Source organism: Hypanus sabinus, chromosome 4 (assembly GCF_030144855.1).
Source record: "Hypanus sabinus isolate sHypSab1 chromosome 4, sHypSab1.hap1, whole genome shotgun sequence".
NCBI lineage: Eukaryota > Metazoa > Chordata > Chondrichthyes > Myliobatiformes > Dasyatidae > Hypanus > Hypanus sabinus.
The window spans coordinates 38,650,972-38,664,579 of NC_082709.1; the positions used below are offsets into that span (position 1 = coordinate 38,650,972).

General features: G+C 37.3%; 1 protein-coding gene across 1 annotated transcript in view; it reads left to right on the forward strand.

Annotated features, from left to right (window-relative positions):
• The window catches only part of ankar (ankyrin and armadillo repeat containing), an 82,901-nt gene that overhangs the window by 32,377 nt on the left and 36,916 nt on the right, over positions 1-13,608 (forward strand). The window contains exons 10-12 of the mRNA XM_059969049.1: positions 4,220-4,324; positions 10,606-10,850; positions 12,477-12,645. Of these exons, the coding sequence (XP_059825032.1) occupies positions 4,220-4,324; positions 10,606-10,850; positions 12,477-12,645 (519 nt within the window). The remainder of the gene's footprint in view (positions 1-4,219; positions 4,325-10,605; positions 10,851-12,476; positions 12,646-13,608) is intronic.

A 13,608-nucleotide genomic window follows, 5' to 3' on the forward strand; every position in this document is an offset into this window, starting at 1 on the left:
GACTGTCCCTATACCACAAGGCAAGAGGTCACAGGCAAGCTTCAATGGATGATATGGATCATAATGTATGAGTACATTGTTTGATGTCACCATTTTCTTTGTCTTTTGGAAAGCCACATCATACTACTTTGTCCATTGCCATTTCTTCCCGATTTGTAGTAGTGAGTTCAAGTGGTGAAGCTCAGCAGCCATGTTTGGCAAGGCCTGAGCCCGGCCTCTCATTGCCTTTATACAGGGGCCTGTGGGAGGAGCCACAGGAGCAGTCAGCAGGGGGCGTGTCCAGACAGGTATATGTAGTTCACCACACCCCATAACTGGGTCACTTACCAGCAAAGATAGAGAGGTCCATTGAAGCCTGATGATACGATCTTTAACAGTATTTATTAGTAAAAATACACAAAAATAATATCAATGCAAACATACAGATAATATACGTCGTCAATACTAAATCTAAAAGTGCGGGTATAATAATAATCAATAAGAAATCATCTCTATCGTTGTCTAGGGGATAATGTATTGTCCGATGGAAATGTAAAAGTCACTCAGTTCATGCAGGCTGCAGCTTTTGGTTGGAGAGAGAGAGAGATTCGGAGAAAACTTGCCAATCCCTTTTATGATTTCGATCCTTTGGAATCTCGTTGTTGTGGCCGTTCACTTGTGGCCTCTCCTTTAGCTAAGCCATTCTTCCGTGGCAAGCCCGCCAATCCCAGGCAAGGGAAGGATGCACACAAGTCCCCCCACCGGCTGTCGCTATTAAACGCTGTCACGGGATTTCTAGCGTTTCTCCTGGTGCGTCTAAAGGGGTTGTTCCCCAGACCCTCTTTTATCCTTACTCACGGGGTCTCAGATGTCACTCAGGTTGGGATGATGCAATCCCTCAACCAGCCCACTCTGGTTGTCCCCTGAGGGCTTCAGTGAACAGTACAGTACTCAATACACAATTCCGTCTCCAAGAGACAATGCCCGTTATCAGTGGCTTTGTTTCGCTGAGGCCAGGGCACATTCCAAACCTTGTGGATTCTCTCTCATTTCCTGGGTCCCAGACCCGAATTAATAGCGATCTTGCAATTCTCAAAAAGAAGGGGGCGACTTTGTACTCTTCGGCCCCTTAGAGTTGTGGCACATTCGTAACAGTATGCCTTGGCTAAGACCACTTTCTGTACTGGGTTGATGATGACCTTAAAATCACCACTGATCCTGACAGACCCACTATTCTTGGCTACTGGGACCACTGGCATTGTCTGTGTGTCCCACTCAAAGAAAGAATTCCTTCCACCTCTGTGCAATCTAGCTCACTGGTTACTTTATCACAGATGGTAAACCTTGGGTGTGGAATTTGAGTTTTCCACTGCTATCCTTAAACACTGCTGTGGCATCATGCAGTACTTTTCTTAATTTGCTTTCAGCTGACTCTGTTGCAAAGGATATGGCATGCAATTGGTGGATGGTGTCCAATCAAGTTGTTGTTCTCTCAGCCAATCACAGCCTCACATTTCTGGCCCTCCTGTTTTTACCACAATGTAACTTCTGGTTGTTGTATTTCACTGTTATAAATGTCATTACCACAAGAGTTATCTTTTCTCCAGCTTAAGTTCTTAGTTAAAAATCTACAACCTTCAGTTTGATATCTTTGAAATGCCGTTCAAATTCATTTTATGTAATGGCTAAAACAGCTGAGCCAGTGTCCAATTCCATTTTAATTAATTCGCCATTCAATTCTGGTGTAATTCATATTGCTTGTCTTTTGTTAGTTTTCACTTTGTAAACCTCAAGGTTACCCAACCCTCATTACTCTTATCATTATCAGATTTTTCATCAACAGCATGCTGACTAGTGCTCTTTTTTGATACTACAACTTGGCTTTTATCATTTTCTCTTTCTTGTGCAATCCATTTATTTTTGACTGCCTGGCATGTTCTTTGTATGAGTCTTACTTTGTTACATTTTCTGCAAGTTTCACCCTTAACCCTGTATTGTTCTGGTGTATGTTAGCCTCTGCTACAATGGTAACACAATTTGTGTGGTCAGTCTGTTTAGATGTTGTAATTTTGTTCGCGCCTACTTTAATTTCTGACTGCAACTAAATTGTATCTCTGGTTGCCGCTTCCATTGATACAGCAATTTCAACTGCTCTTTTAAATGTGAGTTGTGCTTTACTGAGGAGCTGTTTTGAATGCTTTCTTGTAAGTTTTCACAAACTAAGTGATCTCTCAGAGCATCATTAAGCCCTTCATGAAAATGACAATGCTTGACCAGTTTCTTCAATTCACTTGCATAAGCTGTAATGGATTTCCCTGCCTTTTATTTCTGCTTATGAAACTTAAAGCATTCTGCAATCAACAAAGGTTTCAATTCTAAATGTTCTTCCATTATGTTCATGATATCAGCAAAGCTCAATTTGGCTGGTTTGGTTGGAGCAGACAAACCTGCAAGCAAACTATATGCTCTTCCACCAAATGCACTTCAGCAAAACTGGCCCTCATTTCTCATTGGCTATTTCATTTGGTTCAAGGTCCTGCTCAGTTTATTCAGTATACATCAACCAGTTATCTTTTGTGCAATTGAATGTGCCTATTGTTCCAATGTAGCCAGCCATTTCCACTTTTTAAAAAAAATATTATCACCCAATACTTATGAAACCATGAAATTCATCTATTTTCTGCTTTTTTTATCTCAACCATCTCTGTCCTCTTTCAAAGAGACTCATGCTGCACTTTATTCTTAACTTGAATGTCTCTCTCCCTTTTCTGAAGAAAAACTGTGTGGTACTTTCTTTTTAAACCTTGAACATCTCTCTGTGCTTCAATAGGTAGTCATCTCAAGTTAATTTTTAAATTTACTTGTTGCCACTGTCATGTTTTCTAATTCCAAACCCAACCAAAAGGAAAACACATTATCAAGGATAATGTGTACTTTGTTCTTACCTTAGTGTGGTGCACATTTGTGACATGGTGGCGTAATGATGGGTGCCATTCACATACTTTTACATATAATCCATAATGAGTTATGTAACTAATAAACAATGCTTAATCAAACAATATATTTACAATATCACTCAAATATTACTGAAATATTAAATACACAACACCTTCATAGATGATACCTGATCTTTCCTAGGGAAGTGTTTTCTATAAATGACAGAACATCTCATACAAAATGCTTATGTACTCGCATTTTGTATGAACTGCTCATCACTTCTGAGGGCTTCCTCATCTCACCTTGCTGCATATTTGATACTGCAGAGTCCATAGTGATAAAAAATTGAACATAAATACGTAAAAATGGAAGCTACAAACTACTAATAATATCAGAAAATTTAAACCAGCTTCTTGTTAGTCTGTTTTCCATCTTCTATGCATTTTTACCCTTGTGGTAGCAGTCCAGTTTGTGGAAATGCACGTAAGACTGGCGGGCCCTGATTCCAAAGAGCGTTGTGTGGAGTTGGCCCACCATGGGCCCAATAGAACTGTGTCAACATGAAGGAGAACAATTTGGCCAAGCAGTAAGTGTGGTTAATAGATAAAATTGTTCTACTTTTATAGCTTTGTAGTCACTGAAATGTTATTAGATGAGATGAAATCAATATTTGATGTAGGAAAAGCAGCAGCTACTTTCCACATAGAAGGGGTCCACAGATGATAATAAAGTAAAGAACTAGATAATGTATTTTGCTGATGTTGCTTGGCAGATAAATATAATTCAGGATAGTTCTCTGCTTTTATTCAAATAATAACATAGGGTGTTTAAACCTACTTTTAAGAAAGGATGGAGGATGATGATTTATTGTAAAATACTACTTGATATCAAGAGAGTAACACTTCCTTGTTATCAATGGAGAGTAAGCACAAAGGTACAAAGCTACAAAAATATTTGGAACAGGGAGTTAATTATGTTTTGAGGCCACCAAGAGTCTGCACAAACACTATGATCAAATATTTTGCTTTTCTGCTCTAACTTTCAACATAGCTTCTTCGTTGATCATCTCTAAACCATTTTGATGCCAGGCTGAATTTACACCCGAAATGATTAAGACATAAAATTAAATGAAATAAAATAAAGTAAATGATGCATTAAGAAATAGACTCTCAATTTTAATGTATCATTAAATGAGGCCAGTTCTTACCAGCATTGAAAAATTTATAAACAGCATATCAAACTTTTTCACTGCATCTAAAAGACTGTGATTAAAAATCAGGCTCATCATTCATTACCTGTTTAGGGATGTTGGAGAGCAAAGACTATCGAAAACAGGAAATGGGGGCAAGATCACTTGAGGTTCTGAGTGTGATGAAAAAGCAGTACTGGGAAGCAATTCATTCTACAGGTGAGATGGACAAAAAGGCAGGTAGTAACCCAATGCAGTTAATAACATAATTTTTAAACCATTGTCCCTATTTATAAATCACACCTGTTACCATCTTTCACCCTTTGTTCTGTTTTTTTTTCTGCAGAAGTGTCTTTCTCCAAACTGTCGATGCTGGCAGGTCTTCATTTATCCTATATGTACTATGTCACTGTTTTAGACCTTTACTATAAATATAAAAGCAACCTCAAAACTTTGTTACCTTTGATCCATATAACCTTTTTTACTGCTTGATTCCTTATAAAGAATTTTGGAACATTTTGACAGAAATGTAACAATAATGAAAATTATTGGAAGACATCCATGTGGTTTGTACTAATGACTAGAATTTTGTGGAGTGGGCTCAGACATGAGGTTCAGAGCCAGGGGCCAAACTGGTTTACTGACTTGCTAGGACTCTGTCAGTGATGCACTGCATGAAAACAGAGACTTGTTTGGTATAATTATATCCCACAATGAAACTGTAAGAAACTTCCAGTGAACAGCAAAGACAATTCTTCCTATCCTAAGCCCAATATATGTCAATGCTGCCAAGCTTTCAGAATGATTGTGAATATTCTTGATGTTCAGAGGTCATCTAAAATTTAAGAAAAGAAATAAACTTTTAATAAATAAATTAAACTCAAAGTATCCAAAAATGCCTTTGAATAACTTAAAAATGATTATTCAACAACAAATAATTAACTAATTATCACTTAACCTTTCTTTTTTTGCAGCTGTTATGTCTATTGAAATCAATGGATTCACGGATTCTATGCATATTTAACCCAGCTCAATATCTGCGAGCAGATTCCACATGTGCTATCTAGTAGCTACAGTACCTCAGAATTCACCAGCTGAAATCCATAAACATTCAGAGTTTCTGCATATGAATTACATGCACTGATGTCCCAAATTTGCTGACATTTACAGGGGTAATTGCTAACATTTTAGGGTGGGACTGCTGGTACCTACCACTAAGATTTGGCTCAATACTTTAAGGCTTTAATAAAACACACAACAGACAGCAGTTGCATGATAGTTTGTCAATTGTTTATAATTGAAACATCAAAGTAACAAAAATATCACCTATTTTTCTTTAGATATTTTTATGGTTTTCTTTATTTCCAGATCAAATTCTTGACAGTTTAAATATCCATCTCTATGTTTTAGAAGTAATGCATTCTGGCTCAATGAAAATATTATATTTTACAACATGAACTAAGGAATATTGGAACAATATTAGAACAAACTGTCCTGCAATATTGATATAATATTCCTTGTTTAATTTATAACAATGTCAACTTAGGTATAAAATGCATTTACTTCCAAAACTGAATGTTGTCTATTCATCATAATATACCATGTATGCTATTGCGTTGTGTAACATTTATAACAGTTCTACCTAGGAAGATTGGAATAACAATAATGTTTATAAACTTAAGACAACATTATATTGACCTTCAGATTAAAAATACTTTTCTTCTAAGGTGATATAGGCAATTTGTTTCTTGCATCTTGGGCTAATACATAATGCTCAGTTGGCAAAAGCATATTACCATATAACCATATAACAATCACAGCATGGAAACAGGCCATCTCGGCCCTCCTAGTCCGTGCCGAACTCTTAATCTCACCTAGTCCCACCTAGCCGCACTCAGCCCATAACCCTCCTTTCCTGTCCATATACCTATCCAATTTTACCTTAAATGACACAACTGAACTGGCCTCTACTACTTCTACAGGAAGCTCATTCCACACAGCTATCACTCTCTGAGTAAAGAAATACCCCCTCGTGTTTCCCTTAAACTTCTGCCCCCTAACTCTCAAATCATGTCCTCTCGTTTGAATCTCCCCTACTCTCAATGTAACAGCCTATTCACGTCAACTCTATCTATCCCTCTCAAAATTTTAAATACCTCGATCAAATCCCCCATCAGCCTTCTACGCTCCAATGAATAGAGACCTAACTTGTTCAACCTTTCTCTGTAACTTAAGTGCTGAAACCCAGGTAACATCCTAGTAAATCGTCTCTGCACTCTCTCTAATTTATTGATATCTTTCCTATAATTCGGTGACCAGAACTGCACACAATATTCCAAATTTGGCCTTACCAATGCCTTGTACAATTTTAACATTACATCCCAACTTCTGTACTCAATGCTTTGATTTATAAAGGCCAGCGTTCCAAAAGCCTTCTTCACCACCCTATCTACATGATACTCCACCTTCAGGGAACTATGCACTGTTATTCCTAGATCTCTCTGTTCCTCTGCATTCCTCAATGCCCTACCATTTACCCTGTATGTTCTATTTGGATTATTCCTGCCAAAAGGTAGAACCTCACACTTCTCAGCATTAAACTCCATCTGCCAACGTTCAGCCCATTCTTCTAACTGGCATAAATCTCCCTGCAAGCTTTGAAAACCCACCTCATTATCCGCAACACCTCCTACCTTAGTATCATCGGCATACTTACTAATCCAATTTACCACCCCAACATCCAGATCATTTATGTATATTACAAACAACATTGGGCCCAAAACAGATCCCTGAGGCACCCCGCTAGTCACCGGCCTCCATCCCGATAAACAATTATCCACCACTACTCTCTGGCATCTCCCATCTAGCCACTGTTGAATCCATTTTATTAATGCTACCCATGCCTGTATGAAAATGATAGTTTTTAAATGTTGGGGGGAAATGGGCTACATTGACAAAGCAGCATTTATTGTTCATTCCTAATTGTCATTGAGAAGGTGATAGCTGCTTTTCTGAACCTCCACAGTCTTGTTGAAGGTATTCCCGTAGCCCTGTTGAGTAGGTAATTCCAGGAATTAGACCTAGCAATGAGCAACTTATCTATAAATGGTATATGATTTGAAGAGGAACTTACAGTTTCCATGCACTTGTTACCCTTGTGCTTCTAATCGGTAGAACTTATAGGTTTGGAGAGCTCTTTTAATGTAATGGATGTGAGTAATTGCAGTGTAATGCATTTTATAGAAGGTACACACTACAATCAGTATCTAGCAATACTGAGGTTCAAGGTGGTGGGTGACAAACCAACCAGGCAAACTGCTTTGATCAGGATAGTAATGTGCTTCTTGAGAGCTGGTGGAGTAGCACTAATCCAGGTAGGTGATGAGTTCCATGTGAGGAACGAGTTCTGTCATGTAACCTGCTTTGCAGATAATGAAAGGGTTTTGGGCTACCAGGAGGTCAGCCACTTGATGCATATCAACCACCATTGACCTGTTCTTATAGTCACAGTATTTATGTGGCTGGTGCAAATGAGCTACTTATCAATAGTGACATCAGTGGGTTGGTGATAGGGAACTTGGTAATGGTAATGCCACTGATTTTGAAAGAATCCCTGACATCCCTTCTTGCCAGGGATGGTCATTGCCTAGAACTTTAATTTTAACTGCTGCTTACCATCTCTTGTTTAAATGTTATTTAGATTTTACAATATGTAGTTGTAGACCATTTCATTGTTTGACAGGTTGCAATTAGAATTAAACATTATGTAATCATCAGCAATGTCTCCCATTTTTGACTGCGCAATGAAAGGAAGATCATTGATAAAGTAACTGAAAGGTATAGGGCCTAAGGTATTCTCCTGATAAACTCCTTTAGAGATGCCCTGGGACTCAGATGATTACTTTACTTTACTTTACTTTACTTTACTTACTTCATTGTCACCAAACAATTGATACTAGAGCGTACAATCATCACAACGATATTTGATTCTGCGCTTTGCACTCCCTGAAATACAAACCGAAGTAAATATAATAAAAATTTTAATTATAAATCATAATTAGAAAATAGAAAAGGGAAAGTAAGGTAGTGCAAGTCAGGTCCAGATATTTGGAAGGTACGGCCCAGATCCGGGTCAGGATCTGTTCGGCAGTCTTATCACAGTTGGAAAGAAGCTGTTCCCAAATCTGGCCATACGAATCTTCAAGCTCAAAGATTAACCGCAAACTAACCAACCACGATCCTTTGTATGATGTATGACTCCATCTAGTGGAGTGTTCCCTTATGATGACCATTGATTCAAGTGTTCCCAGGGCTTCTTGATGCCACTGAGTCAAATGCTATCTTTATGTCACATGCTATCACTCACATCTGGCCTCTAGAATTCAGCTCCTTGTTCTGTTTGGTCCAAGGCTATGATGTGTTCTGGAGCAGAATAGTCCTCAGGAAATGAAAATCTGGAAGTGGTGAGGAGGCTATTGGTGGGTAGGGTTCACTTTATAACTATATCACAGTTTCCATTAATTTGGCTGATAACTGAGAGCACACTGATCGTGGATTGAATTTCCATGAACAGAACCCCTATAGGCAATTGTTCACTTTGTTGTTAGATGTTAATGTATTGACTGTACAGGACCAATTGGGCTTGTGGCACAATTAGTTCTGGCGCACAGGTCTTCAACAGTACTACAGTAATATTGTCTGATTCAATAGCCTCTGCTATATTCAGAGTTCTGTGGTGTTTCAAGGTATCACACTCAATGGATAGAATGGATAGAATCTCATCATGAAGCTAGCATAAATAATCAAGTCAATACCTCCAACTGAACATGATTGCAAATCCTGCAACCTCACCTTTAGCACTCACATACTAGTCCCCACTATCTTTGAATATGGTTTTATTATTGGAACATCACACTCCCAATAGCTACCAAACTGTCCACCACTATTCATGTCTTGAAGTGGTAGGACCTCAGAGTTTCAATTGGATCTGTTGGTTATGAGATGATTTAGTTTTATCTATTGCATACTGTTTTTTGCTGTTTACTTGCAGCTTCACTAAACTGGCATCAACATTTTTTTTTACTTTTGCAAGTCCTGCACCATAATTGAACCAAGGTTACTCCCCTAATTTCATAGTAATGATAGAATGAGAGATAAGATGGGTTATGAGATTAGATTGCATTGGTGCACATTTTTGCTGCTAATGGATTCATAGAGTTTCATGGATGTCAATTTTAAGGTCACAATTTTGAGTCCATCTAATTTAGGATGATTACAGTGCTCTACAAAATGGTGGAAGTTATCTCAGTATGAATATAAAATTTTGTCTTTACAAGGACCATGATAGCACTAAGAGAAACGCTACTACATAAGACTTCATGGTAGTGACTTCTCTTATTGGTATGATGCACAGCTGCAGTGAAGATGAGGAAAAGAACCACTACCTACCATACACCCAGTCTGACAACAAAGTTCTTCGGGACTTTGACAATTTGGTCATTGGTGTGCTCGATGAGTGACGTTAGAGTCCATCAACCATAGTACATTCTATGTCTTTGCTATTATCAGTCAATCAATTTTCCAAGTGAACTTCAACATGGATGAGTAAAGATGCTGGATAATGTAGTCAGGAGTCAACATTACAAACTTTCAGTGCTGCTCTTTTCTACTCATGTGTTGTGTTCACTGATTAATCCTTACCAGGGAATATAGCTGCAAGGTATGATTCTCCAAAAAAAGACTTGCCGGACTGTTGCTTGACTAATCTGTGGAGCGGCTGTCCCAATTTATATATCACACCCCAGATTTTCGTGAGGAGAGTTTTGCAAATAGACTGGGCTGTGAGTAATTTTTTGTGTCTGAAGTTGGTACCTATGTCAGTGCTATGATATCCATCTGGTCTTATTCTTCCTTTGAGTAGCTTAATGGGCTATTCCAGAGGGTATTTAAAAGTTACGCACATTACAGAGTGATTAGAGTTAGCAATAATTCATGGAGCTTGTAAAAATTATACATTGCTAATATTTGGAAGATGTAAATATACTGTGGTTTAACTACCTGAAAAAAATGTGTTCCTCGTCCTACAGGCAGCCCTAAAATAAACAATACAAACTCCACAGTTGGCAGTTTATATACGTTATATAAGAACCAAGAGTGAAAGGGAATTGAAGATCACAGGGTTTTGCTGTGGTACTAACATTTTGGAATCCCAAAATGTTAGCTAAACTAAAAGTAGCTAAACTGAAAATGCTTTAAACTAGATATATTGAAGCAATGCCACACTTCGTCGAGCTGAGCTGAAACATAGGAACTTCTAGCATTAGAGATGGCCATTTCATCTTTCTTAACCATCTGGAATGTAATTGCCTTTTGAGAATTGATTTATTCCTTTTTATTTTCATGATTTCATCACAAAATTTCCAGAAATATTAAAATTTGCCTACATTTTTAAGAAGCTAGATTATGTGATTATTTAAAACTTCCACTTTTTTTAAATATAGGTAGCATTCGTCCTCTTATAGATCTGTTGAAGAGTAACCATGAGACACTACAATGTATTGCTTCTGCTGTGCTGTGTAATCTCTCCATCTATCTACCAGCCTGTGGATCACTTATTAATTCTGGGATCATTCCAGTTCTTATTTCGTTACTGTACAGTCAACAGCCAGAGCTTCAGTCACGTTGTTCTGTCATTCTATGTGATATTGCCCAGATTGACAACAATGCCAGTCTAATTGCTTCCCTTGTAAGTAACGTTTAATTATTTTATTCTGTTCTAAAAGGTATAGTTCATTCCATTACCATAGGTTGAGATATCACAAATCCATTGACAAAAACACACAGCATTTTAGTATATGGTTAAATAGTCACAGTTTTAAAATTATTTCCTCTTTTTAGTACTACTGCATGTCACTGTAGTTTCCACAGGAATGTAATTAGTCAAAAGAACAACAAATTTCGATGACAGCGTATGCCCAGAATCTTGTACACTGAATAAAAAATAATATCTATATCCATGCCTGTCAGGCAAACTAATCATGACATTTCCTTTTTTTTGTGAGTTTTTTTTGTTTTTGAACCTCTGCTAAACTCTACTTTAAACTAGACTCTGCAGGGAATCATGGGCAATAATTCATTATCTATTTCTCTATAGAACAAAATGTTAATACATTATTGTTTTGTAGAGCCAAGTACACTCTAAAATTAATAATTGACAAAGCATATCATAATTTATCTGGTGCAATGAATTCCATGCTTATTTTCTGTCATGTACGTTCATAGTAAGTTTATCCAAAAATTCATTTATCCTTTGTTAATCTGCAAGTTTCCCTCTTAAGCCTCCATATCCTCCAATTTAACCATTTATTAGGAGCAGATGCAGCTAAAGCAGGACTTCATTGGAATTGGAGTTAGAATTTAGATCTACTTGAGATTTTCCAGCAGGCTTGGTCCTGCAAAAAACAGTAGACAAAAATATTAGCTTTATATCATTATAAAGGTTGTTCATGATAGAGTCTTATTGTCTGCTTCCATTCCTTATTTTTGAGGAATTGGTGTGACATATAAGTTGATGTTTCCTTTAGCATAAAGTGAATTATGTATTCATTTTCCTCGGTAAAAACATGCTAACTGCTAAGCAGTTCCCAGATATTTTGGGCAAATAGGTATTTTAGTAAGTATTAGACAGTATTCAGATAAATGACTCAAAGGTGAGTTACTTCTGCTCTTATCCATTTGGTCCCAATTTTCTCCCATTAACTGTCTGTTTTAATGAAGCTAATCATATGGCTCATGTAATTTTCATAACAACTAGGAAGTGGAACCAGATGATAATTCTTTCTCTGAACATTAAGGCCAATTATCGCTATCTTTTACCATAGCTAAAAACAGCAATCTTGTCAGAAATATGAAACCAAATACGGCTATTTTAACAAGTACTGATTTGATTTCAGTGGTTGAGGTTCTGGTTGAAGCAGTGACCACTAGAGGGTGGTAATGAATTATGGATAAAACAAAATTAATTCATTTGAACTTGCGTTTAACCACCGAATATTAATTCAACTAAGTCAGTTAGTGGCATATAATGTGTTTTTAATCTAAAACCTGACCAGAACTTTACCTTAATCTGTAAGATTAAAAAAAGAATCATGAAAATTAGATGCATCTTGGTGCAGGATATTAGGGCAAAAGATGTGAATAAACTGTGGAGGGTACTGGAAACACTTTGCTAAAAAGATAAAATATTCTATACATTTATTGATTAACCAGTATGTGTAGGTTCTGCTGTTACTTTAACTTTACCTAACTAGATGCTGTGCAACTTCTTGTAACTAACTATCCCTTCTGGGACCACATTGTTTTCATTTTCCAGGGTGCAATTCCTCCGCTGGTGAAAATTTTAAATTCTGAGATTGAAGGTGTGCTTATCAATGTAATTAAATTCATTCAGATATTATGCACCAACAATCCAAACAATCAGACCTTAGTAGCTAAGGAAGGAGCGATTCCTCTGTTGGTGGAGCTTTTAAATGTCCCATCAGGTAATCTTCAAAAATGTTCCTGAAAATTTTAGCTACAATTTTCTTTTGCATGACCAAAATTTCAAGTGCATAGTTGAGAGATGGGGGACACAATTTATGCCTACATCACCAGGATTGAAATTAACACACAATAGTATCCAAGATGCTGAATTAAAGACCTTAATTTACAGATGTTGGAGATTAATTTGGAGCTAATGTTTTTAATGTCTAAAGGGAGTTTACGTGAAAATTTGCCTTAAGAATGCTTGTTTTCTATGTTTTCAAGGAGAGCTGACACTAGATTCATTAACAAAGGTGAAAGGTTGCTTCCACTGATATCAGGTAGAGAAAGGAGGCACTATTTGACACAGAATGATGAATGGTATAAAACAATTAGCTAAGTAGCTATAACAGGGGATGCAAAGGGTACTTTATCTCAACTCAACTATCTTATGTACAATATGGAATGGTTAACAATCATCTGCCATCATCCTTAGGGACTGAAAATAGATATTAGATTTGATTGGATTCCAATGATATTATTTTATTCAATTTTTTCATTAAATAGAGGTCAGTATTAGGTCCCAACATTGAGTGGAACAAGCACGCAAAATACCACTCTCTCAGAATTGCATACAAATGTGACTTGAAGACCAAAGATGTGCTAGAGTCTGGAAAAATGAACAGACTGCTAGAGGAACTTAATGGTCAAGCGACATCTGCGGGTGTTAATAATGTTGAACCCTGCAGCAGTACTAAGAGGGGACGGGAAAGATGCTAACAGTACAGAGTGGAGTGGATAGAAGCTGATAGATGAACACGACGGAAGAAGAAATCTAGGTAGACTGTTGAATGTGTGCAGGTGGAGAGCACCAAGCATATTGCCTTTTGTCAATATCATTACTGTACGTCTTGCTAGAATAAACATAAAGGGCTGCCCTCCTTTGCAGTAAGTTGTGCTTAACACAGTATTCCATATCTTAT